General features: G+C 44.8%; 1 protein-coding gene across 1 annotated transcript; it reads left to right on the forward strand.

Annotated features, from left to right (window-relative positions):
- Positions 1 to 4,007: 4,007 nt before the first annotated feature.
- Positions 4,008 to 23,457, forward strand: LOC139154236 (tubulin alpha chain-like). The gene is given in 6 exon segments (XM_070728667.1): positions 4,008 to 4,078; positions 7,684 to 7,767; positions 18,093 to 18,271; positions 18,274 to 18,315; positions 19,213 to 19,361; positions 21,980 to 23,457. Coding segments are annotated over 6 exon segments (1,482 nt in total). The 5' UTR covers positions 4,008 to 4,022; the 3' UTR covers positions 22,952 to 23,457.
- Positions 23,458 to 24,974: the final 1,517 nt, after the last annotated feature.

Raw genomic sequence — 24,974 nt, forward strand, 5'->3', positions numbered from 1 at the left:
GGCCGGAAAAGGCAGGGAGAAGCCTCTGTGGGGCCTCTCTAGGAATCTCCTGGGAGGAAGCAGGGTCTCCACCCTCCCTGTAGTTTCCCCAATCGTATGCATTATTTGCTTTTGCATTGATTTGTATAGGAAAAATTGCTTCTTCTTACAAACTTTTCTACTTAAGAACCTGGTCACGGAACAAATTAAATTCGTAAATAGAGGTACCACTGTGTTTCATCTTTTACAATGCAGTCTTTCAAACATTCATGTCCCCTTTAGTTTAGTGCAGGGGTCCCCAAACTTGGCAACTTTAAGACTTGTGGACTTCAACTCCCAGAATTCTCTGGCCAGCTATGCTGAAGTCCGCAAGTGTCAAAGTTGCCAAGTTTGATGACCCTTTGGTTTAGTGCCTGCATGGAGCAGTATAGGCAGAAGAGGAAAAGAGGGCAGAGATGGAGATCAAATGTTTAATGCAGGAAGACCTGAACAATGCAAAATTAATCCCGAAAACTGCAGATTGAAAAAAAAATCATGCTATTCCCACCTGTACCTCATTATCATTCCACGTTGGTTTGCTGTACTACTGAGTGCTAATTTCCGTGTCTACGCAGCAGCTTTTTGTTAAAGACAAGCAGAAATGCAGATGCTAAGCCCAGGGCGAGGAGAACACAGCCCTCATATGGAATGTAGCTCTTGAAAGCTAAGAACAACTTAAGGGTTTCACTCCAAGTCTGTCTTATATTCCCTGGTGGCCTCTCATCCTAGTACTAGCCCAGTCTGACTCTGTTTGGCTTCAGTCCTGAGATAAGGGTGGTCAAATAAATGGCAGAGAACATTTGGGGGGGGGGAGATTTTTCCCAGGTGAATCCTGACTGCTTGTGGGGTTGAATTGTCTGTTTTCTTTTTTGTGGGGAGGTATAAGTTTTTTTAATTATTTTTCCACACTTTACAGAGATTCAAATTCACATACCTTCAAATTAAAATACAATACAATATCAATTGCCAAATTCTTAATCAAAGTCCTAAGTATTTATCTATTTTATTCTGGTGCACATCATTCATCTTGTGCTACCTCCTTTTCAGCTTCTCCGCCTTTTGTGTAATAAGTTTATTTTCTTTTTCTCTCTAGATTTCATAGGACATGGCTTTTCTGAAAACTGATCCAGAGGACTGGAGGACTGGAGAGATTGATGCCATAAAACCAGATACGTAGCAATTGTTGGATTTTTGGTGAGTTGCCTTCTTCAATAGAAGACATGAAAAGGTGGCTAAAGGCCATGCTTGAATCCAAGATGAAAACCTGAAGATGCTTCCCTGGCTGATCCTATTTTTAGCATCTTCCCTAGAAATTTAGGGATGCCAAACAAGAATCAGATTTCACAATCCAGCCAAAATTCAGTATGTTGCTGCTAGTTTTTATTTATTTATTTGTTTGTTTTGTCAAGTACGTATTGGTGGTATACAATATAATAATATTCATATACATGATACAGTGATACCTTGTCTTACAAACACCCCATCATACAAACTTTTCGAGATACAAACCCGGGGTTTAAGATTTTTTGCCTCTTCTTACAAACTATTTTCACCTTACAAACCCACCGCCGCCGCTGGGATGCCCCGCCTCCGGACTTCCGTTGCCAGTGAAGCACCCGTTTTTGCGCTGCTGGGATTTCCCTGAGGCTCCCCTCCATGGGAAACGCCACCTCTGGACTTCTGTGTTTTTGTGATGCTGCAGGGGAATCCCAGCAGCGCAAAAACGGGCGCTTCGCTGGCAATGGAAGTCCGGAGGTGGTGTTTCCCATGGAGGGGAGCCTCAGGGGAATCCCAGCAGTGCAAAAATGGGCGCTTCGCTAGCAACGGAAGTCCGGAGGTGGGATTTCCCATGGAGGGGAGCCTTAGGGAAATCCCTGCAGCGCAAAAACAGGTGCTTCGGCTGGCAAAAGGGGTGAATTTTGGGCTTGCACGCATTAATCGCTTTTCCATTGATTCCTATGGGAAACACTGTTTCATCTTACAAACTTTTCACCTTAAGAACCTCGTCCCGGAACCAATTAAGTTTGTAAGACAAGGTATCACTGTACTAGTAAAAAAGGAAAATTAGGGCAGGGGATGGAAGGCACACTGGTGCACTAATGTATGCCCCTTACTGACCTCAGTTCTCAGTTGTTACAACATTATCGACCTATCATGCCCTTCCCCACCTTTTCTCCCTTTTCATGGCTTTCCCACTAGCTTATTCATCTGTTTGTTTATTATTATAAATAGAATATATAATTACAATTACAAGCCTCACTTAAACTCCAGAGTCAGGCTGTTTGTATACAGGATGTTTTTTTCTGCAGAGACTGGGCCCAAGGGAAAGAATACCTGTTTCAGCAAGCGCAGCTAGAAATGCACAAGAAAAGTGGGGCCACGTGTCCAGGCCTGCCATCACCATAGGCAACATTCCTAAGCTAAGATAGTGCTGGGATATGGTGGAGTCTCTTCAGCACTGGAGACAAAAGGATGGCCCTAGTGCAGGAGTCTCCAACCTTAGCAACTTTTAAGACTTGTGGATTTCAACTCCCAGCTGGCCGAGGAATTCTGGGAGTTGAAGTCCACAAAGTTGCCAAGGTTCAACACCCCTGCCCTAGTGAAAAAGTCCTCCGGGACCATCCTTGCCAGTGCTTTCTTTGTGGATTGGACTATCTACTCAACCTAGCCATTGCTCACAGGATGGAATGGTGCAATCAGGGGATTATGAATGCCATGACCTGCCAGGAACAGCTCGAACTGACTTGATGTGAGCTGTGGCCTGTAACAAGAATGTTTGGCACTCCGTGGGTCACAAACAACCTTTTAAGGATGTTGATCACAGCATACAAGGTGGTCGATGTCATGAGTACCACCTCAAGCCATTTTCGGTAGGCACCCATTACCACCATAAAAGTCTGTCCATGAAAGCGCCTTGCAAAGTCAAGTATGTACTCTCGACCAAGGTGTCTTGGGTGTTTCCCACTTGCATATTGGAGTGGATTGTGGGGTAGGGGTGGCGTTGACTCTTGTCAAGACTGACAAGATGTGATCCAATAAGCAATGACCTTGTCTTGATTAGGCCACCAGATATAACTGCAACTGAATGCCTTCATCTGCATGATGCCTGGATGGCCTACATGAAGAGCTTCCAAAGCAGGCTGTCACAACCTCTGGGGTACCACCACACGACTCCCCCAGAGTAGGCAGCCCCATTGAAGAGAATGTTCATGTCATTGTGGGTAGAAAGGAAGGAATTCTGTGCTGACTGGCCCCTTTGGCCACCCGCTCCATACTCATTTGAGCCCTTGGGAAATCACGTGGTCCTTGGTAGAGTGGGTTGCCCTCTCCAATGCTGTAATGGGACTGGACAGCAGGCTTTCAATTAATAAAACAGCTGATGCTAGAGCCAGATCCTCCACAACAGTTGGGAGTGGACATCAGCTATGGATGTCAGCGTGGCTAAGTGTCTTGCCTGGCTGATGCAGGAATTATTTATTTATTTGATTTTTATGCCGCTCTTCTCCTTAGACTCAGGGAGGCTTACAACATGTTAGCAATAGCACTTTTTAACAGAGCCAGCGTATTGCCCCCACAATCCGGGTCCTCATTTTACCCACCTTGGAAGGGTGGAAGGCTGAGTATTGGTAGCTATATGCAGCTAAGAACACATTGCAGCATATGAAGGGACAAAACTTGGTGTTTGGCGGTCCCCAGCAAGCAGGCCCAGTAGTGGCTTGTGATTGATTGGTCATAGATTTGCCATAGATATATTCATGGAAACGTTTGTCTCCTGCAGCTGCAGCCAAAGCCACCTTGTCTGTAATTTCGTTCAGACAATGACAAGGTCAGTGAAAAGAAAGCAATTGAGGGCCTTTCTTCCATCTGGGGATTGGTGGCTTAAAATTGTGCTAATGCCAAATGGAGACGCATCGCAGATGAGAACCGAGGGGAGATTTTCATTGTACTGCTTGAAGGTAGAAGTTCCTTGACAGTGAAGAAAGCAGCAGCTTCTTTTCAGTCCTATGGCCAAGACATCTTTTTGTCGAGCAAATGGAGAGATGGAGAGGCTCAGCTACAGGTTTGTGTGGCAAGAAAATGCTATAGAACTTTAAAAGCCCCAAGAACGCCTGGAGTTCGGTCTTGTTCTTAGGTGTGGGAACTTCCTGGATGGCTTGGACCTTTGCCTATGTATTAACCCAGAGGCATCAATAAAGTAGCCAAGGAACTCTACCTGGAGAACAATGATTTTGAACTTTTCTTTTTTAACCTTGATGCCAACTTTCTGGAAATGGGTGAGTACCACTCATAGATGGTCAAGGAGTACAGAATTATTGTTCGCTGACACTAGAATATCATTGACATAGGGGGCGACACTTGGAATGCCTTGCAGGAGATACTCCAACAGGCCCTGGAAAAGTCCAGGTGCTACGCTCACCCCAAATTGTAGGCATCGACATATAAATGCTGCTCGATGTATAACAATCATTTGAACTTCTGCTATGGTGTTGTGAACTGGTAGCTGTTGATAGGCCTGGTCAAAGTCCAATTTAGCAAAGGCCTTACCCTCACCAAGAGTGCAGTGGATACTGGGCCACTGGCACCAGATGTGCATTTGGCTGTAGTACTTTATTTAATGTAATTTATAGTCTGCATAAAGGCAGACAGAACTGTCCAACTTCACAAGGGTCACAATTGGAGTCCCTCACGCCGCAGAAAACTTTGTCCAAGAGAGCATTATCTAAGTCTCTGAGCTCACCATACAGGGCTGCTTTCTGAAGGGCAATATACTTGTTGATAAATTCATCTTCAATCTGATTCTGATGATGAAAGGCGTGCCGATGTGGGATTCATGAAGGTTTGGGTGCATAATGAATCCATACCTTGCTCTGCAGCATGTCCCATAGTGCAGACTAAATGGCCAACAGAGTGAAGTCAGCGCTGGACATCTCAAAAGATCTTTGGGTCACAGAAGTGTAGGAAAAGTGCCCTCTTCCTGTTGTCAGTGATTTCAGCAAAGACATTTGCTTCAAGGAAATAGTCAAAACGAACAAGGTAGGAATCCCATGTTTCAGAGGGTGGGTTGTATGGAGCAAAGGAGACTAATTCAGCCATTTTCCAAATGAGCCCCAGGCAATCTAGATTTAGGCCTCTGTGGCAGCAACTCTAAAACAGTTCCAGCGATTCAGCTCTGAGTGAGTCATCTTTCAGTAATCAGCTCTTTACAGCCTCCATTTCCTTCATCCCACCTTCATCGCCAGTGTTAAGTTCTGGGCGAAGAATGGAGGTGAGGCCAGAGTTCTCTCTAACAACTCTCTATTTATTACTGTCTGTAAGGCAACATAAAAGGCAACATAGTTCCTTTTATAGGGAACTAATCAGCCAACAACCAATCAGGAGAGAGTATTTCCCCACTCCAACAGATAACCAGGATAAAACCTTCAACTAGCAATTATCTCCAATTCATAACACTGGAGATCCTGAGTTCTAGTCCTGTTTGAGGTGTGAAACTAGTTGGATGACTTTGGGGCATTCATTTTCTCCCAACCCTTGGAAACAAGAAGTAGCAAATATTTCTGGAAATGCTGCCAAGAAAACTGCATAGACTTGCCCATGTAATCGCTAGGAGTCAAGACATAGAATTATCCGAGTTCATACAACACGATAAGTCATATACAGTACTATGATTTACAAAGCAGAGTGTTTGAATCCATGCAATAAACGTAATCAGAAAATGAACTACATTATAATTTAGAACAATGTGCAGATCCGGACTCCACCCGGAGAAATGTTAAAACCAAGATAATCCAATAAAGCTAAGTAGGAGGAAATAATTCAGAAATAAAACATTTTGCAGAACGCTGATAGTGAATACTTATTGAATATTGATGATTCAAAGAGGATCGGACAGGTTTTTTTTTTTACAGTTTCATATCATATATGGACCAAGTCAATTGCATAGACATTTTTTCCATAAACTATAGATTTAGCATTTTATGAACACAATCCAAGAACTGGAAACATAGCTGTAGTCCTCTGTTTAAGTTTAGGAATAGATTTTATTCAGCTTTAAGTAGGACAATGCAAAGCTGCACTCCAAGTTTACCACTTTACACTTTAGCCTTTCTATTGCTGTCTAAAGCAACAGTGTAGCTGTGAGTTGTTTTTCATTGTATCTGAAGTGGGGCCACTGAGCTGTTCAGCAAGCTATTAGTTCTTAGCTATATAAAACTATGTATCTTATAAACAACCTTGGCAGATATTGTTCCCAAGGCCTTATATACTGTACACTGCTCAAAAAAATTAAAGGGAACACTTAAACAACACAATATAACTCCAAGTAAATCAAACTTGTGAAATCAAACTATCCACTTAGGAAGCAACACTGATTGACAATCAATATTATTATTACTATTATTATTACTATTATTATTACTATTATTATTAGAATAGAATAGAATAGAATAGAATTTTTATTGGCCAAGTGTGATTGGACACACAAGGAATTTGTCTTGGTGCATATGCTCTCAGCGTACATAAAATAAAATATACATTTGTCAAGAATCATGTGGTACAACACTTAATGATTGTCATAGGGGTCAAATAAGCAATGAAGAAGCAATATTAATAAAAATCTTAGGATATAAGCAACAAGTTACAGTCATACAGTCAACATGGGAGGAAATGGGTGATAGGAATGATGAGAAAAACTAGTAGAATAGAAGTTCAGATTTAGTAGAAAGTCTGACAGTGTTGAGGGAATTATTTGTTTAGTAGAGTGATGGCGTTCGGTAAAAAACTGTTCTTGTGTTATTTTTATTATTATTATTATATTAGATTTGTATGCTGCCCTCTCCGTACTTTGTACAGAAAATATTCAATGAGAATGTTTCATTCATTCAGATCTAAGATGTGTTATTTGAGCGTTTCCTTTATTTTTTTTGAGCAGTGTATTTAAAGCTAACTTTGAGAGCAAGCCCAGTTTCAAGCTGGCTGGCAATACCTGTGTATGTGTCCGAAGAAATATTAACTAGTGAGATCATTACTGTTTATCAGTTAAGTACAGTAATGAAACTTTCAAAACTCCTGAAACAATATACTTAGAAAGAAAAGAAATAGTTTTAGGTGGGGGGGAAGAAAAACAGCTTACTTACAAAGCTAAATGAAAATGCATATCATTAAAATATACTGCTCAAAAAATAAACAAAGGGAACACTCAAAGAACACATCCTAGATCTGAATGAATGAAATATTCTCACTGAATACTTTGTTCTGTACAAAGTTGAATGTGCACAACAGCATGGGAAATTGATTGTCAATCAGTGTTGTGGACAGTTAGATTTCACAGAAGTTTGATTTATTTTAATATAAATATATTAATTTATATTGGAGTTATATTGTGTTGTTTAAGTGTTCCCTTTATTTTTTTTTGAGCACTGTATATTCTATATCTTGTATGACCCTGAAACCTTCCCTACCTCTGAAACTTCAGTTATTGAATATTACTGAAAGTTTTAAACCGAGACAGAACAACTTATTAATACCAAAAATGAAAAAAAATGGGAGTACAGAATTGGAATATGTTACCCAATAATTACATCAGGTTTTACAGGATGCAAAATATGTCTGTCATAAATCTTCTGCAGATTTCTGCTAATAGCTATTCTCATCCTCTTTAAATCCTAGTGGTGATGTTCATCCATCGTGTTCGAAGAGGACCTTGACATCTAAGGGGTTACAGGCTGTATGCAATGTGTCCACAGGTGGTTGGTAAGGTCTATACATGTACGAAACATTCTGCCACACGCTAGGTAGACATGTGTGTGGGCACCATTGCCGCAGCATTTGCAGCTCTGGCTTTGCAGAGTGCTCGCTTCTCTTCTGCTATTAATGTTCTTCTCGCTTCTCTTCTGCTATGGAGATTCATAGAACAAACCATCTGGTATAAAAGTAAAGGAGGACGGGGAGGAAAAGAGCCCCCACACACAAACACTGAATTGCTACCACAGAGAAGGAAAGAGGGCTTGGCAGCGTTTCTTTAAAGTTGCGTGTCCTCCATCAAAACTGAAGGGGGAGGAGGAGAAGCTGTTGGCGCCAACAGGCGGCCGTCCGAGCTTGGCCTTCCAGTCAAGAAACGAGCGCCTCCTTCCTAAGGGCCGCGTCGCCCGTTCACCACGAAAAGGCTCAGGAGGAGCGACCTTTCTGTCAGGCACGCCTCTTTCTGTCAGGGCTGCCCGCCCCCCTCCTTTATAAGGCCACTGCGGTAGAGCGAGTTGCACCAAGGCGTAGCTGCTTCTCACCGAGGTTTCGTCGCACCGACTCAGCGTGAGATTTCAGCCCCCATCCCCCCTTCGCCACACTTTACATACACATCATGGTAAGGCGGCGGTGTGTGTTGGTGTGTGCGCGCGCGTGCGCTATTAGGCGGCCCAAGTTGGGCCTAAGCGTCCCGGGTGCTACTACTGTAGCAAGCCTTCCCGCGCTATCGAACCGGACACGCGTCCTTAGGTCGCCCGCGTGGGAGCTGGCGCGCGCTTTCAGGGTGGGACTGCGCCCGTCCGGGAACAAACTCGGCGCGCTTTTGACTTTTTCCGCTCTCCGGTCAAGGTGAAGGTGTTTTGGCCCGCCTCACCTGCGGAGGAATGGCCCACCCGACCCGCATGAGGAGAGCAAAAAAAAAAAGTGCATTTTTCAAACCCCGCGTGGCAAGAGAAGTGAAGGCGAAAGAGGCGCGGGCCTCTCTCTCCGCTAGGAGTTTTTGCGCGCTCGCCGTTTCTCCTCGCTATAATGGGCGCGCATTGGGTGCAACGAGCAGGAACAGCTGGGCTTGAGGCGCAGGTTGCTGCTTGGCAAGGAACCGAGCGAAGTTGAGGCGCGGGGGGGGGGGGAGAGAAAGGCGCTTCCAAGCCCTGCCCTGGTTGGTAAAAGAGAGCGGGGAAAGAATTTAATTTAATTACTTAGCTTTATAACCCGCCCTTCTCCAAAAAGGACTCAGGACTCGGTCCGTCGTTCGGCAGACTCGTGACCCGGGGAGGGGGGCCAGATATTCCTCAATCTTGGCCACCCCACCCCGATTCTGCATTGCTCGCCGATAGTGTGTGTGTGGGGGGGGCGGAAATAAGAGGTTATTAATAGGCAGGTGGAAAGAAAAGAGCATCGGGGCTGCTGGCGCTCCCCCCCCCCCCCCCGATCGGCTTCCACAGCGAAATCCTGGAGCTGGAAATAGCTGCCCCCCCCCAAGCCGGGCTTCTGTCCAAAGTAGGTAATTGCCTCTCCCGTTTCATTTGGTCGGCCGGGATGTGCGTGCCCGCGTGTGGATCTGTACTTTGAGAAAGGGTGTCCTATATTTAGGTAGCCCAGGCTCAGCGAGCGGGAAGCAGACACCCCCACCCGCCCCGAGGGAGGCTCTACGGACGGGGCGTGAGGGGTGTGTGTGTTCACCTATAGTTTTTTCCAATGAGTAGACTCGTTCTCCCAGCTCCGGGAGCCAGTTCCCTGTAGGCTGGGGCGGGTTTTTTTTTTTGCATGTGTTTTTTTTTTAAACTGCGTCACTTACGAATCTGAGCGAATGAGGTGTGGAAAGCGGAAGGCGTTTTTTTTTTTTTTAATACTTGGTTTTGCTTAGCCAATTAGCCAACTGCAGGCTTTTGATTCGAATCTCGGAAGGAAAAAGTACGATTATTACGCGCCCGTTGAAGAGTTGCTCCCGGGGCGCCTTCGGCTCCCTGGTCGGCCGGCCTCACGATAAATTTCTTGCCCAAAATTACTTCCCTTTACCTGTATCGTTGGCGAGGAGGCTTTTGCTACAAGGCAAAACTCACTGAACTCGTTCTAAGCATCGAGGGGCCTCTAAGGATATTTCGTGGGGGTTATTTATTTATTTATTTGTGTGTGTGTGTGTGTGTGTGTGTGTGTATTAGAGTTGGAATGGACCTTGTACATCATGTAGTCCAATTTTCCTTTTCCCCCCCCTCATGCAGGAGTCCCTAGACCAGGGGTAGGCAAAGTTGGCTCTTCTATGACATGTGGACTTCAACTCCCAGAATTCCTGAGCCAATCATGCCAAGGTCAGGAATTCTGGGAGTTGAAATCCAAATGTCATAGAAGAGCCAACTTTGTCTATCTCTACCCTAGACCATTTGGGACTATAGGTGAACTTTTGTAAATAGTAATTAGTGATAGTTCATACTTTTTTTCTTCCTTTTACTATCTCTCTGTATTACCTTTTCTTAATATGATCTACAAGACTTGTACTTAAACTTCTTAGACTTCTGAAAAGTATGGAGCACTCTGGGCTCCTTTTTTATGTTATGTGTTTTTGTATGTGTCCTTGTCTTGAAATTAAAAATCAATTAAAAAAATTAAAAAAAGAAAGTCTTTCAAGTATTGGAGCGCTCACAACCTCCGCAGGGAAGCTGTTCCAGTTTTGCTGGATAAAGTACAGCTGACTGGATTTATAGCGTGCGAAGTCATCCTATAAGGAGACTCAACGTAACGTGAGGGAGCTCCTGTTACTTGTCTCGGCTTCTTGCCAAGATAGCGGTTCAAAAAGGACGTAACAAATATAAATAGGGACCACTTTGGTAGGGAAGGTTGCAGCGCTCCGTGCGCCTTCCACATTCAATCTTGGGCCCACCACACAACTAGGGAGACGTCTTTGGACAGCGCTGCCTCCTCGGCTTTGAAAAGGAAGTGAGCACCGCCCCCTAGATCCGGAAATGATTAGTACGCAGGTATGGGGGAAACCTTTAACCAAGTCATCCAACTAGCTTTGTCACTGTCGGTGACCCTCAACTTACAACCACCCTTGTGCCCATTATTTCTGTTGTAGGGGAAATTTGCTAAGCTCCATTTTTAAGACATTTCCTGCCACAGTTTTTATGCGAATCGCTGCAGTTGAGGATAAGAATCTGGCTTTCCCATTGAATTTGAAGGTTGTAAAAAGGGAGATTGCATGACCTTGAGAAAGGGCATCTGAATGGTCACATAGCAATAGCATTTAGACTTATATACCGCTTCACAGTGCTTAATAGCCCTCTCTAAGCAGTTTACAGAGAGTAAGCATATTGCCCCCAACAATCTGGGTCCTCATTTTACCGACCTTGGAAGGACAGAAGGCTGAGTGAACCTTGAGCCTGATGAGATTCGATCTGACAAACTGCTCGTAGCTGATCAGCAGAAGTAGCTTGCAGTACTGCACTCTAACCACTGCACCACTGAGGCTGATGACCATGGGGATCTTGCAAAGGAAGAAGAAAATGGTCATAAGTAACATTTTTTCAAGGCCATTGTAACTTTGGTCACTAAATGAACTAAACACTAAATACAGGTAAGCCATTTACCTGTATTGTCTGCATTCATATAACATTCAAATCGGAAAGCTTGCAGAATCCTAAATATGTTGGTGGGTACATTCGTATTCGGTGGTGCAAGTATTTCTGGAGATGTCATTCAGTAATTCTTTTTATTTATGGGCTGAGCATGATAGGCCAGTATTTCCATACGAGGAACTGAGGGTAAGAAGTTGCTCAAGGTCATCTAGCAAAGATTAAATTTGACTTTAAGAATTTGTATTGAGGGACTATTCCCTGTCACAGTTCTCTGAATTTTGATGACGCATAGTGCTTGTACAGTTGGATTTGTCAGCATTGGTTATGGATGCTGTTAGGAATTGGGGGTTTCAATGGGGAGGGGAACAAAACCATGGTTATAGAGCATGGCAAACTGATAGGTGAATACAGTACAGAACAAATAATCTGCAGCTAATAAAACACTTCATTAATCAGTAACAGCCTTAAAATGATATATCACATTTTATCAAACATGTCTTTCCTGTGTGGTCCCTGGTAACATTCAGTGAATCCACAAGCTAAAAAAATAAGGTATTATCTTTTTCCTTTTTATTCTGCAAGGAATGAAGATATTATATACACTATCATTTTTAAATAGAATCACCTGCTATTGAGTTTAATAGGATTTCATTACCTTGTGTAAGAGTTCCTAAGCCCTCCCCTCCCCCCACTTGAAATAAATGTCTGTTTCATTTAGTTAACAGGCCTGGGAGGGATTGGGAAATCTAAAGTTGATTTTATTTCCAAGTTTAATTTAATTTATTGTACTATTTTACTCTATCACAAAACTCTGTAATATTTTACTTCTGTGGAGTTGAGACTGGCCAAGAATTAATTTTCATATGGATTCATATTGCCTCTGGTTTTATCCCTGTACTACACTACTTAGTTTAAGCTTTTAATGTACAGTATAAATAGCTTGAGAATGCTCTCTTGGGTAAATTGTGCCTTGAATAGACTGAATGAAAGATGCTGTGTGATGGGGGAGAGAGGGAGTTGCTTATACAGGCAAAACTAGCATACATTTTTATGGGGCAATTATGTCACTCATTTGGGACAAGAATATCAATCTATCATTACGTCAATCTGGTTTTTTTCTCCCTTCAGCAATGGCTTACTGGCTTGTCCTTGTGATCGTGTGTGCTTGCTTTTATGATTCTGTATGGATTCTATAAGGGAGCTGTAAAAGAGTATAGTGGAGCTGTGGAACACCATTGATCCACGTAGCATTCTCTGTGTGTGTTAGGATTGCAACTCCTTAACCAGTCAACAATGTTTTACTGGTTAAGGAAACATCTGTCCAAGGTTATGTTCCTTCTGGAATCTGCATCCTCTAGTCAAGTTTGCTTGATTTTACCCACTACCAGGGATCCACTGAAGAGGGTTCTGGGTAGGATATAATCTGATAGGGTTTTAGGCCTCATTCTCTGTAAGTATGAATAAATTGCCACTATGAAGAAACACAACTTGTCCCACAATGTATATTTGCAGCCTAAATATAAACATGGTTTACCATTTCGGTGGTAGTGCCTAGTTTTAAAACTATAAGTAAGATTCCATACAGAGATAGCACCCTATTCACATACAGTATTTAGATGCTACCTCTCCTTGGGATTAAAATTTCTCTTCATTTAAAAAAAATTAAACCAGACCAGGGGGTAGGCAAAGTTAGCTCTTTTATGACTTAAGGATTTCAACTCCCAGAATTCCTGAACCAGTCATGCTAGCTCAGGAATTCTGGGAGTTGAAGTCCACATGTCATAGAAGAGCCAACTTTGCCTAATCCTGAACCAGACCGTTTCTATCTAAGTATTACTTACTCTAAACTTACCCCTTCTCCTTGGAAAGATGGATAACATGGCCATTTTGGAATTAACCATTTTTACTTAAAAACAGTGTTGTATGTGCTCTGGTTTATTCAGTACCTTACTTTAATGGCCTCACAAAGGAGGTTACCAACTCCATGGACAAAGTGGAGTAGTGTAGCATTTCCTGCCTAAATAGGGGGTTGGCTCAGAAGACCTATAAGGTCCCTTCCAACTTGTTGTTGTTGTTGTTATTGTGATGATGATGATGATGGTGATGATGATGATGATGATGATGATTATTATTATTATTATTATTATTATTATTATTATTATTATAGTACTCCAGCAGGCCTATTTGGCAAATATTTTTATACTATTTCTTTTATTTTTATATTTCTTTTATATTTCTTCTGCAGCTATTTTTATATATTTTATATTTATATATTTATATTTCAAATATAACCTCTAAAATCTTTGGGGTAATATCTATTTGGCTTTTCCCACCTTGTCTGCTTTGTTCCACAGTGTAGTGGATTTGAGGTGTCAGGGCTGCAATTAATTCTTCAGGGAAGCTTGTCTGTATTGGCTTTTAGACCTCAATGTCTTTAGGGAAATGATGAATAATGGGGTTCCTTTTTCATTTTTCGTATTTCTTTCTTGATTGAGCTCCAATGAGCTTTGCCATTAATGCAGCTTTTTTCTGAACTTCTGAACTGAAACCTGTTGCAGTGAACATCACCTGTTTTGACTTACTTGGGTAGGAAATGTAAACTTAAATTTGGATTTCAGAGAGAATAATCCAGATCTTGCTGAGCTATAACTCTCAGCAGCAAATGATAAGTTCTGCAACATCTGGACGACCATAAGCTTCCCACCCTTGCCTTAGGGAGAGGGAAGATGATGTGCCCTAACATGTTTTCTTAGTTTGGGTGTTGCCAGTGTATCTGAGAGATGGGGGGATTTAATTTAAATTTAATAAATTTGTGTTCTATGTATAATGTGGGAGATGAACTTGCCGGCAAAGTTTTTATGCATTTTATAGACTATAAATGTGTAGGTGTGAAAAGGAAATTCTATTTGCACATATGAAGTGGAAGGCATGGAAGTGCACAGGCTGGCAGTTTGTACAAAGTTCCTTGTGGCTTTGTATGCAACAGATTTCGTAACTCTGCTTCCTGTTTTGCTGACTTCAGGAACTGCCACCATTTCACTTTGAAATGGTCACCTAAGCTCCTTGATGTAATTGTATAACTCAGGCTTATTTTTTCCTTTCCAAAAAGTCACTTTGGTATTAAGTACTATTACTATAACTTGTAATCGCAGAGGTTCATGGGCAGCTAAGCTGCATTTTTAATCTCTTACAGTGCATTGTTATTGGTCCCTTGTTCAATAGGTTTAGAAACAATTCCATTCCAAATACAGTGATACCTCAAGATACGAACCCCTCGTCTTACGAACAACTCGTGATACGAACCCGGGGTTCAGAAAATTTTTGCCTCTTCTTACGAACTTTTTTCGAGTTACGAACCGGTGTTCGGAGACTGCTGGGAAGCCGCACGGCTGTTTTAAAAGGTGACAGCCGGGCGGCGGGGCTTCCCAGCACCCCCCCGAACCCAGAGGTTCGGCACAAGTTCGCGGTTCGGGGGGGTGCTGGGAAGCCCCCCAGGCCGGCTGCGACCTTTTAAAAGAGCCGCGCCGCTTCCCATCTGTCTCCTGAAGCCGAACGGCAAAGCCGAACTTCCTCGTTCAGCTTCAGGAGACAGATGGGAAGCGGCGCGGCTGTTTTAAAAGGTCGCAGCCGGCCTGGGGGGCTTGCCAGCACCCCCCCGAACACGGGTTCGGGGTTCGGGAGGTTGCTGGGAAGCCCCCCAGCCCAGCGGTCACCTTTTAAAACAGCCGGGCGGCTTTCCAGCAGCCTCCCGAAGCCGAACAAACCCGAACTTCCGCGTTCGGCATTCGGAGGCTGCTGGAAAGTCCTACTTCTCCCCCCCAGCCAAAACCCCAAAGCCTGTTTGCTGCCACACGATTTAGCCAGGACAGGAGCGAAGTGACGTGGAGGAATGGGGAGCTGAAACCGGGCTGTTTCAGCTTTCCATCCCTTCACGTCACTTCGCCGCTAAATCGTGTGGCAGCAAACATGCTTTGGGGTTTTGGCTGGGGGGGGAGAAGTAGGACCTTCCTAACTCCCTCCCCCCCAGCCAAACCCCCAAAGCATGTTTGCTGCCACACGATTTAGCGGCGAAGTGACGTGGATGGATGGAAAGCTGAAACCCAGCCCCCCCACCCCAATGCGAGCGGCGGGGAGTCACCCATGGCCGGCAGAAGATCGCTCTTGCTGACCTGATGCCTCGCGGTGAAGCCGGGCAAGAGCGATCTTCTGCCGGCCATGGGCAACTCCCCGCCGCTCGCCCATGGCCGGCAGAAGATCGCTCTTGCCCAGCTTCCCTGCGAGGCAGCAGGTCAACATCCTCGGCGGGCGAGCGGCGGGGAAGCCGGCGGCTGTGGCAGCTGCTGCAAGAGGCTTCCCCGCCTCCTCAAAGCAGCCTCCCAAACCCGAACTTTCGCTGAGAAGCCCCGCCGCCCGGCTTTCACCTTTTAAAACAGCCGGGGGGCTTCTCAGCAGCCTCCCAATGCCGAAGCCCCCAGGCTGTTTTAAAAGGTGACAGCCGGGCGGCAGCGTTTTTTTTGCGGGTTTTTGTTGTTGTTGCACGGATTAATTGACTTTACATTGTTTCCTATGGGAAACAATGTTTCGTCTTACGAACCTTTCGTCTAACGAACCTCCTCCTTGCACCAATTAAGTTCGTATCATGAGGTATTACTGTACAGGTTTGATACGGATGTAGTGTTCATTAAAATTCCAAATGAAATATCCCTGGTATCTCATTCTCAAAAATGAAAAGAAAATCATTAATCTTATTAATCTTATGCAACCCATAATGAACCGAGGTGATGCAGTGGGTAGAGTGCAGTACTGCAGGTCAGCAGTTCAAATCTCACCACTGGCTCAAGGTTGACTCAGCCTTCCATCCTTCCGAGGTGGGTAAAATGAGGACCCAGATTGTTTGGGGGCAATATGCTGGCTCTGTTAAAAAGTGTTATTGCTAACATCTTGTAAGCCACCCGCCCCTTTATAAGGAGGCACTCCTCAAGAAGCCTTCCCTGGACCCAGCCATGCTTAATAACTACCGTCCAGTCTCCAACCTTCCCTTCATGGGGAAGGTTGTTGAGAAGGTGGTGGCACTCCAACTCCAGCGGTCCTTGGAAGAAGCCGATTATCTAGGTCCTCAACAGTCTGGATTCAGGCCCGGCTACAGCACGGAAACTGCTTTGGTCACGTTGATGGATGATCTCTGGCGGGCCCGGGACAGGGGCTTGTCCTCTGTCCTGGTGCTCCTTGACCTCTCAGCGGCTTTCGATACCATCGACCATGGTATCCTTCTGCGCCGGCTGGAGGGGTTGGGAGTGGGAGGCACTGTTCTTCAGTGGTTCTCCTCCTACCTCTCCGGTCGGTCGCAGTCGGTGTTAGTGGGGGGTCAGAGGTCGACCTCTAGGTTTCTCCCTTGTGGGGTGCCTCAGGGGTCGGTCCTCTCCCCCCTGCTATTTAATATCTACATGAAACCGCTGGGTGAGATCATCCAAGGGCATGGAGTGAGGTATCATCAATACGCCGATGATACCCAGTTGTACATCTCCACCCCATGTCCAGTCAACAAAGCAGTGGAAGTAATGTGCCGGTGCCTGGAGGCTGTTGGGGCCTGGATGGGTGTCAACAAACTCAAACTCAACCCAGACAAGACGGAGTGGCTGTGAGTTTTGCCTCCCAAGGACAATTCTATCTGTCCATCCATTACCCTGGGGGGGGAATTATTGACCCTCTCAGAGAGGGTCCGCAACTTGGGCGTCCTCCTCGATCCACAGCTCACATTAGAGAAACACCTTTCAGCTGTGGCGAGGGGGGCGTTTGCCCAGGTTCGCCTGGTGCGCCAGTTGCGGCCCTATTTGGACCGGGAGTCATTGCTCACAGTCACTCATGCCCTCATCACCTCGAGGCTCGACTACTGTAACGCTCTCTACATGGGGCTACCTTTGAAAAGTGTTCGGAAACTTCAGATCGTGCAGAATGCAGCTGCGAGAGCAATTATGGGCGTCTCTAAGTATGCCCATATCACTCCAACACTCCGCAGTCTGCATTGGTTGCCGATCAGTTTCCGGTCACAATTCAAAGTGTTGGTTATGACCTACAAAGCCCTTCATGGCACCGGACCAGAATATCTTTGGGACCGCCTCCTGCCACACGAATCCCAGCGACCGGTTAGGTCCCACAGAGTCGGCCTTCTCCGGGTCCCGTCAACAAAACAATGCCGTCTGGCGGGACCCAGGGGAAAAGCCTTCTCTGTGGGGGCCCCGACCCTCTGGAACCAGCTCCCCCCTGAGATTAGGATTGCCCCCACCCTCCCTGCCTTTCGTAAACTCCTTAAGACCCACCTCTGCCATCAGGCATGGGGGAACTAAACATCTCCCCCTTGCCCATGTTGTTTTGCCATTGATTGATTGACTGTGTGTCTGTTTTTATATACATTGGGATTGTTTTATGAATTTATTAATTTTAAACTGTAATTAGATTGGTGGGCATTGGATTTGTTATTATGTACTATTTTTATTATTGTTGTGAGCCGCCCCGAGTTTGCGGAGAAGGGCGGCATATAAATCCAATAAATCTAATCTAATCTAATCACCCTGAGTCTAAGGAGAAGGGCGGCATTAAAAAAATCAAATAAATAAATAAGAATACCAATTTGAGCTAATGGCCTGGTTAAACTCCTTCCACCAGTAATGGTACACAAGATGCTATATTTTAGCTCTGTCGAACTCACAGCTGGATGCCTTGCTTGTGATACCACTCTGAGAAGTCAACTTTCTCTTCCCTCTGTAGCGCGAGTGTATCTCTGTCCATGTCGGCCAAGCTGGCGTGCAGATGGGCAATACGTGCTGGGAACTGTATTGCCTGGAACACGGGATTCAGCCGGATGGACAGATGCCAAGTGATAAGGCCATTGGTGGTGGAGATGACTCATTTACTACGTTCTTCTGTGAAACTGGTGCTGGGAAGCATGTGCCACGGGCTGTCTTTGTGGACTTGGAACCCACTGTGATTGGTGAGTAAATCTATGGAAATTTGTGACTCTTAAGACACCTAGAAGTCCTCGGAGAGGAGTGGCATATAAGTGTAACAAATAAATAAACAGAAGACAAGAGCAGCAGCTCTTCTCAAATACGCTCGGATTCATTCAGTTCTTCTTTAGATGGAACAGAACATGTGCTTTTAATCTGAATTTCTTAGGTAGGTTCTTTTCCAATTCTTCCTTACATGTATGGGGTCTACTGTACCCAGAATGACTCCTATGGGAGAAGAGACTTAACTTGCAAACTCCTTGTTCAGTTCCTACAGAGACCTTTAAAATTGAAAGAGCCGGGGTGGTGCAATGGTTAGAGTTCAGCACTGCAGCTAAGTGCTAGCTGTAGTTCAGCAGTTCAAATCTTACCACCGGCTCAAGGTTGACTCAGCTTTCCATCCTTCCGAGATGGGTAAAATGAGGACACAGATTATTGGAGGCAATATGCCGATTCTGTAAACTGCTTAGAGCAGTGTTTCCCAACCTTGGCAACTTGAAGATATTTGGACTTCAACTCCCAGAATTCCCCACCAGCAAATGCTGGCTGGGGACTTCTGGGAGTTGAAGTCCAGATATCTTCAAGTTGCCAAGGTTGGGAAACACTGGCTTAGAGAGAGCTGTAAAAAGCACCATGAAGCAATATATAAGTCTAAGTCTTTATCAGTAGGCTCAGTAAAATAGCCTCCTGATAAAGTGGTTCTGTCCTAGAATGAGAAGCCCATAAGTTCTCTGGGTCTTAAGCTCCTGCAAGATTTTGGCTGTACTGAAGTGTCCTTCCTTAGATGTCTTGTGGAATTCTCCAGTTTGTTAGATGTCTGCTTGAAAGTATACAATACACTGTAATAAACTTTGTATTACCATCCTCTTAACCTTTTCCAGATGAGATACGTACTGGCACTTATCGCCAGCTCTTCCATCCAGAGCAGCTAATCACGGGAAAGGAAGATGCTGCTAACAACTATGCCCGTGGACATTACACCATTGGCAAGGAGATCATTGACTTGGTGTTGGACAGGATTCGCAAACTGGTAATAACTGCAATGCAGGACGAAGCGGGGGGTGGGGGGTGGAATACAGATATTTTTTTTTTGGAGGAATGGAAGGGACTGTATCTGAGACTGGTAGAGATGTTGGGATAGCAGGGTCTTGTGGTCCAGGATGGCTGTGCGTTATTTATGCACTTTCTGGATAATTCTAAGCCAGGGGTAGGCAAAGTTGGATTTTCTACGACTTGCAGACTTCAACTCCCAGAATTCCCGAGCCAATCGTTCTAGCTCAGGAATTCTGGGAATTGAAGTCCACATGTCACAGAAGAGCCAATTTTGCTATTTTACACTTTAGAGGGTGGGTAGCTGTATTTCATTTCATTATTCCATTCATTCACATTGCTGGGCTTTAGAAGTTGAGGATGCTGAATGCATTACAAATGAATGCGAAATTCAGAACTCTTCCTTTATCTATTCTTATCTTTTTATGTCCTTCTGAACACAAAGAATAATCTTTCTTCCTGATTCTAATCACTGTTACTCTATGTGATGTTCCCCAATTGTAATTTTGTCTCGGTCACTCATTATTCTTTTAGGCCAGTGTTCTTCAATCTCAGCAACTTTTAAAGATGTGAACTCCAACTCCCAGAATTCTGCACAGAGCTTAAAGTTGCCATGGTTGGAAAACACTGCTTTGGGGCCTAAACCTTTCCTGTCCCTGCCTTGCTCTACCCATCCTCCCTCTATTCATCAGTGTCCCAGAACTCCTTCCCACTGATGCCGATAAGGAAACCGCACGAATCCCAGCGGCTGATAAGGTCCCACAGAGTTGGCATTTTCCGGGTCCCGTCAACCAAACAATGTCATTTGGCGGGCCCCAGGGGAAGAGCCTTCTCTGTGGCGGCCCTGGCCCTCTGGAATCAACTCCCCCCAGAGATTAGAACGGCCCCCACCCTCCTTGTCTTTTGCAAATTACTCAAGACCCACCTTTATCGCCAGGCATGGGGGAGTTAAGATATTCCTTCCCCCTAGGCCATTACAAGTTATGCATGGTATGTTTGTATGTTTGGTTTTTATAATAAGGGTTTTTAGTTGTTTTATTAAATTGGATTGTTACATGCTGTTTTTATCATTGTTGTTAGCCGCCCCGAGTCTGCAGAGAGGGGCGGCATACAAATCCAATTAATAATAATAATAATAATAATAATAATAATAATAATAATATGATAGGAATAACCTTGCTCTGGATTTAAAGACTAATCCCTAAGAAACCACTCTCAGTTCAAAATGTTTCCTTTGCTCTTCCAAGCACATGCTTCATGTGCTCACTGCTTGCTTGTTCTTTTTTCCCTCTTGCTTGTAACTGTGGTCAGAAGCCTATTTGAATCTCTAGGGAGGAAGGAGATGTGGGGTGGGTGGGGTTGCAGCTCCTTGGCAAGCCCCGCCTCTTCCTTCCTGGAACCAAGCGCAGGCTCACATGAAGCATGTGAAGTTGATATACTTGGCACATGCATTCTAGTGAATTTCTTCATCGCACTCCAGGCAACCCTGCTCCCTTGTGTAATCGGTTGTCATAACTGTAATACCAGATGCTGCCTTCTAACCTTGAAAAATTACTTGCTCTTAATTAATTATGAAGCAGAAAAGATGCCATGGCTGGCTTGGTTGTATAAAGAGACTTTGTAGTTAATGATTCGAGGCTCATATCCCGAGGCAAAAGAAAATGACCTCCAAATAACCGATTGGTTGAGACGGGCACCTATAGAAAATACAGTGGTACCTCTACTTATGAACTTAATTCATTCCGTGACCAGGTTCTTAAGTAGAAAAGTTTGTAAGAAGAATTAATTTTCCCCCATAGGAATCAATGTAAAAGCAAATAATGCGTGCAAATGGGGAAACCACAGGGAGGGTAAAGGCCCTATTTCCTCCCAGGAGATTCCTAGGGAGGCCCCTCGGAGACTTCTCCCCACCTTTTCCGGTCCTGTTTCCTCCCAGGAGATTTCTAGGGAGGCCCCTCGGAGGCTTCTCCCCACCTTTTCCGGTCCTGTTTCCTCCCAGGAGATTCCTAGGGATGCCCCTCGGAGGCTTCTCCCCACCTTTTCCGGTCCTGTTTCCTCCCAGGAGATTCCTAGGGAGGCCCCTCGGAGGCTTCTCCCCACCTTTTCCGGTCCTGTTTCCTCCCAGGAGATTCCTAGGGAGGCCCCTCGGAGGCTTCTCCCCACCTTTTCTGGTCCTGTTTCCTCCCAGGAGATTCCTAGGGAGGCGCCCCCGGAGGCTTCTCTCCACCTTTTCTAGCCCTGTTTCCTCCCAGGAGATTCCTAGAGAGGCCCCACGGAGGCTTCTCCCCACCTTTTCTAGCCCTGTTTCCTCCCAGGAGATTCCTAGAGGCCCCAGGGAGGCTTCTCCCTGCCATTTCCTGTTAGAGTTTTGGAGGCTTGGGTTTGTAAGTAGAAAATGGTTCTTGAGAAAAGGCAAAAAAAATCTTGAACACCCGGTTCTTGTCTAAAGTTCTTAAGTAGAGGTGTTCTTAGGTAGAGGTACCACTGTAAACAAAACAGTGGAATGGGTTTTCTTGTTCAGATTTTCCAGAAAGGATTAATACTTTGCATTGTAACCTAAGAGATACAAAGAGATGAGTGATAATTTCTTTTTCACAGGCTGACCAATGTACAGGACTCCAAGGATTTCTGGTCTTTCACAGCTTTGGAGGAGGAACTGGCTCCGGATTTACTTCCTTGCTGATGGAACGTCTCTCTGTCGATTATGGCAAGAAATCCAAATTAGAATTTGCTATTTACCCAGCTCCACAGGTCTCCACGGCTGTGGTGGAGCCCTACAACTCGATCCTCACCACACACACCACCCTCGAGCACTCAGATTGTGCTTTCATGGTGGACAACGAAGCCATATACGATATCTGCCGAAGGAATCTGGACATTGAGCGGCCAACTTACACAAACCTCAACCGCCTTATCAGCCAGATTGTGTCCTCCATCACTGCCTCGCTGCGCTTTGATGGGGCTCTGAACGTAGACCTGACAGAGTTCCAGACCAATCTGGTGCCCTACCCTCGTATCCACTTCCCTCTGGCTACCTACGCTCCGGTCATCTCTGCAGAGAAGGCCTACCACGAGCAGCTTTCTGTGGCCGAGATCACCAATGCTTGCTTCGAGCCTGCTAACCAGATGGTGAAGTGTGACCCCCGCCATGGCAAATACATGGCCTGCTGCCTTTTGTATCGGGGGGATGTGGTACCCAAAGATGTCAATGCTGCCATTGCTCACATTAAGACCAAGCGCAGCATCCAGTTTGTAGACTGGTGTCCTACCGGCTTTAAAGTGGGCATCAACTACCAGCCTCCCACTGCAGTTCCTGGGGGAGACCTAGCCAAGGTTCAGCGGGCGGTCTGCATGCTGAGCAACACCACGGCCATTGCCGAGGCCTGGGCCCGCCTGGACCACAAGTTTGATCTGATGTATGCCAAGCGGGCCTTCGTGCACTGGTATGTTGGGGAAGGGATGGAAGAAGGGGAGTTCTCTGAAGCTCGTGAAGACATGGCCGCCCTGGAGAAAGATTACGAAGAGGTGGGCCTTGATTCATATGAAGAGGAAGAGGAGGGAGAAGAATAACCACACTTTGTCTGGCTGTTCGTTTTCATTAAAGTAAGCTTGATTTGAATCTAAACCACAGTAATGTTCGTCCCAGACAGAATTCACATGGAGCATTTCTATCTACTGCAATTTTTGCTCAGAGCTGTCTAGTAGTTTTGGCTGCCATACTTGACAAAGGAACTATTTACATTTGTAAACAGAACAGCACATAATTAAAGAAAGAAAAAAAACACCACCAGGTCTACTGATAATTTTAGCAATGTAATAAAACTTTAGGTTGCAACATAGACTTTGCAACAGGTCTGCACCAATTCGATATCACTTTTGCTCCCAGAAAAGCAGATTCATCTTTTGGTACGAAACTTTAATGCAAAGTATGAGAACGTTTGATTTTAAATAAGAATGGTTTCAATTGAAGATACAATGAGCTTATTTTTGAACAATAAATTATTCACCTATTTTCCAGCTGGGGAAATTCTATACTTCTCTTTGTATTTTCGGAATAAAAGTTGCCTTTTAAAATACTATGTTTCATGAGCTGCAGATGACAGAACATGATGTCAGGTTACAGTGTTGCAAAAGCCAACCAACTACCAAGTAACATTTTAAATGCAAGCCATTCCATTAGAGCAGTGGTTCCCAACATTGGGCCCATGTCCCATGGGGTGGGGTGGGAATTTGATTTTTAATGGGGGCAATTGGAACCTTGTTTAAACCAAGTTAATGGTCTTTTAAGCTTCCTCCTCGTGAGTAGGAGTTCGCTTTTTCAATAGTAAGAATTATGTCACAGGGGGGTGGGGGCATCAGTATTTTAGAGATGCTTAGTGGGGCATGGCCAAAAATAAGTTGGGAACCACTGCATTGGAAGCAACATGCCTCATATACAGACATTATATGTCTGAACAGATATCTGATTTTTGTTAGTTGAAACCCATCAAAGAAAAGAAGACCAGAAAATCTTAATGGGACAGTGCTCAAACAGATCTTGTTAGCTTTAACAATGCTACAGTAACTGCATTCAGTAGTTATGTTGAGCCAAAACGTTTCGCCATCACTGGTACATCGAATGTTGAGAAAATAACTCAACTCTGCTTCTGTAGCTCATAAAGGAGACAATTCTCGATTCGTTGCCCCCTTCAGGCAAGAGGAGCCTGAATCTTCAGCCATGGCATCACTGCTGCCATTAAGAAAAAGGGCACCCCATTCCCTGGAGGTGCAATTGACCCTTGGCCCAGTGCTCTACAGCAGTGTTTCCCAACCTTGGCAACTTGAAGATATTTGGACTTCAACTCCCAGAATTCCCCAGCCAGCATTTGCTGGCTGGGGAATTCTGGGAGTTGAAGTCCAAATATCTTCAAGTTGCCACGGTTGGGAAACACTGCTCTACAGGATCTGCTGTACACCACTTAATTTTTTAGGCGGTTTCGGTAAACAGGTCTCTCTGGCCTACCTAAGGCTTCTTCGGGTTTGCAAAAGTTTTGTGTTCTTAGAGCAACTTTGGAGGATGCTCTTCCACAGCCTCTGCAGCTCCCAAACTCTGTCCCAGTTCTGTGATTTTCAGAAGTTTTAGAGGCCGTGCATGGCCCTTTTATGACTTCCAGAAGATCTGAAGGTCAGGCAAGAGGACAATCCCATATGTGTGCAGCCTCTGAACATTGCAAGAAAGCATGTGGCTGTTCCTCTTGCAAGGTTTTTGTTGGATCTGGAGGCTGGATGGGAGTGCACCACATTCTTGTACAGGCTCTGAAAATTGTGCAAGAACAGGACATACTTTTGGGAATAGTTTTTGGATGTGGCTAAACATTGGCATGCCATCCGAAATTGACATGCCAAGTTCAGCCATGGTAGCTTTGGCATCCCCGAGTTCTATTATTTTGCATATTATTGTCTGCTTCATTTGGCCCTTAGCAAACACATCTCTTGATCAGTTTCCATTTTGATTGAGCAGCTACTGTACATATGGAATAGTTAGTCTTTGTCCAAAGATTTGTGCTGCATCCTCTTAAAAAAGTTAAAGTCTTCCTGCCTTCCTGCATTTTCT

The sequence above is a fragment of the Erythrolamprus reginae genome, chromosome 1, assembly GCF_031021105.1.
Source record: "Erythrolamprus reginae isolate rEryReg1 chromosome 1, rEryReg1.hap1, whole genome shotgun sequence".
NCBI lineage: Eukaryota > Metazoa > Chordata > Lepidosauria > Squamata > Dipsadidae > Erythrolamprus > Erythrolamprus reginae.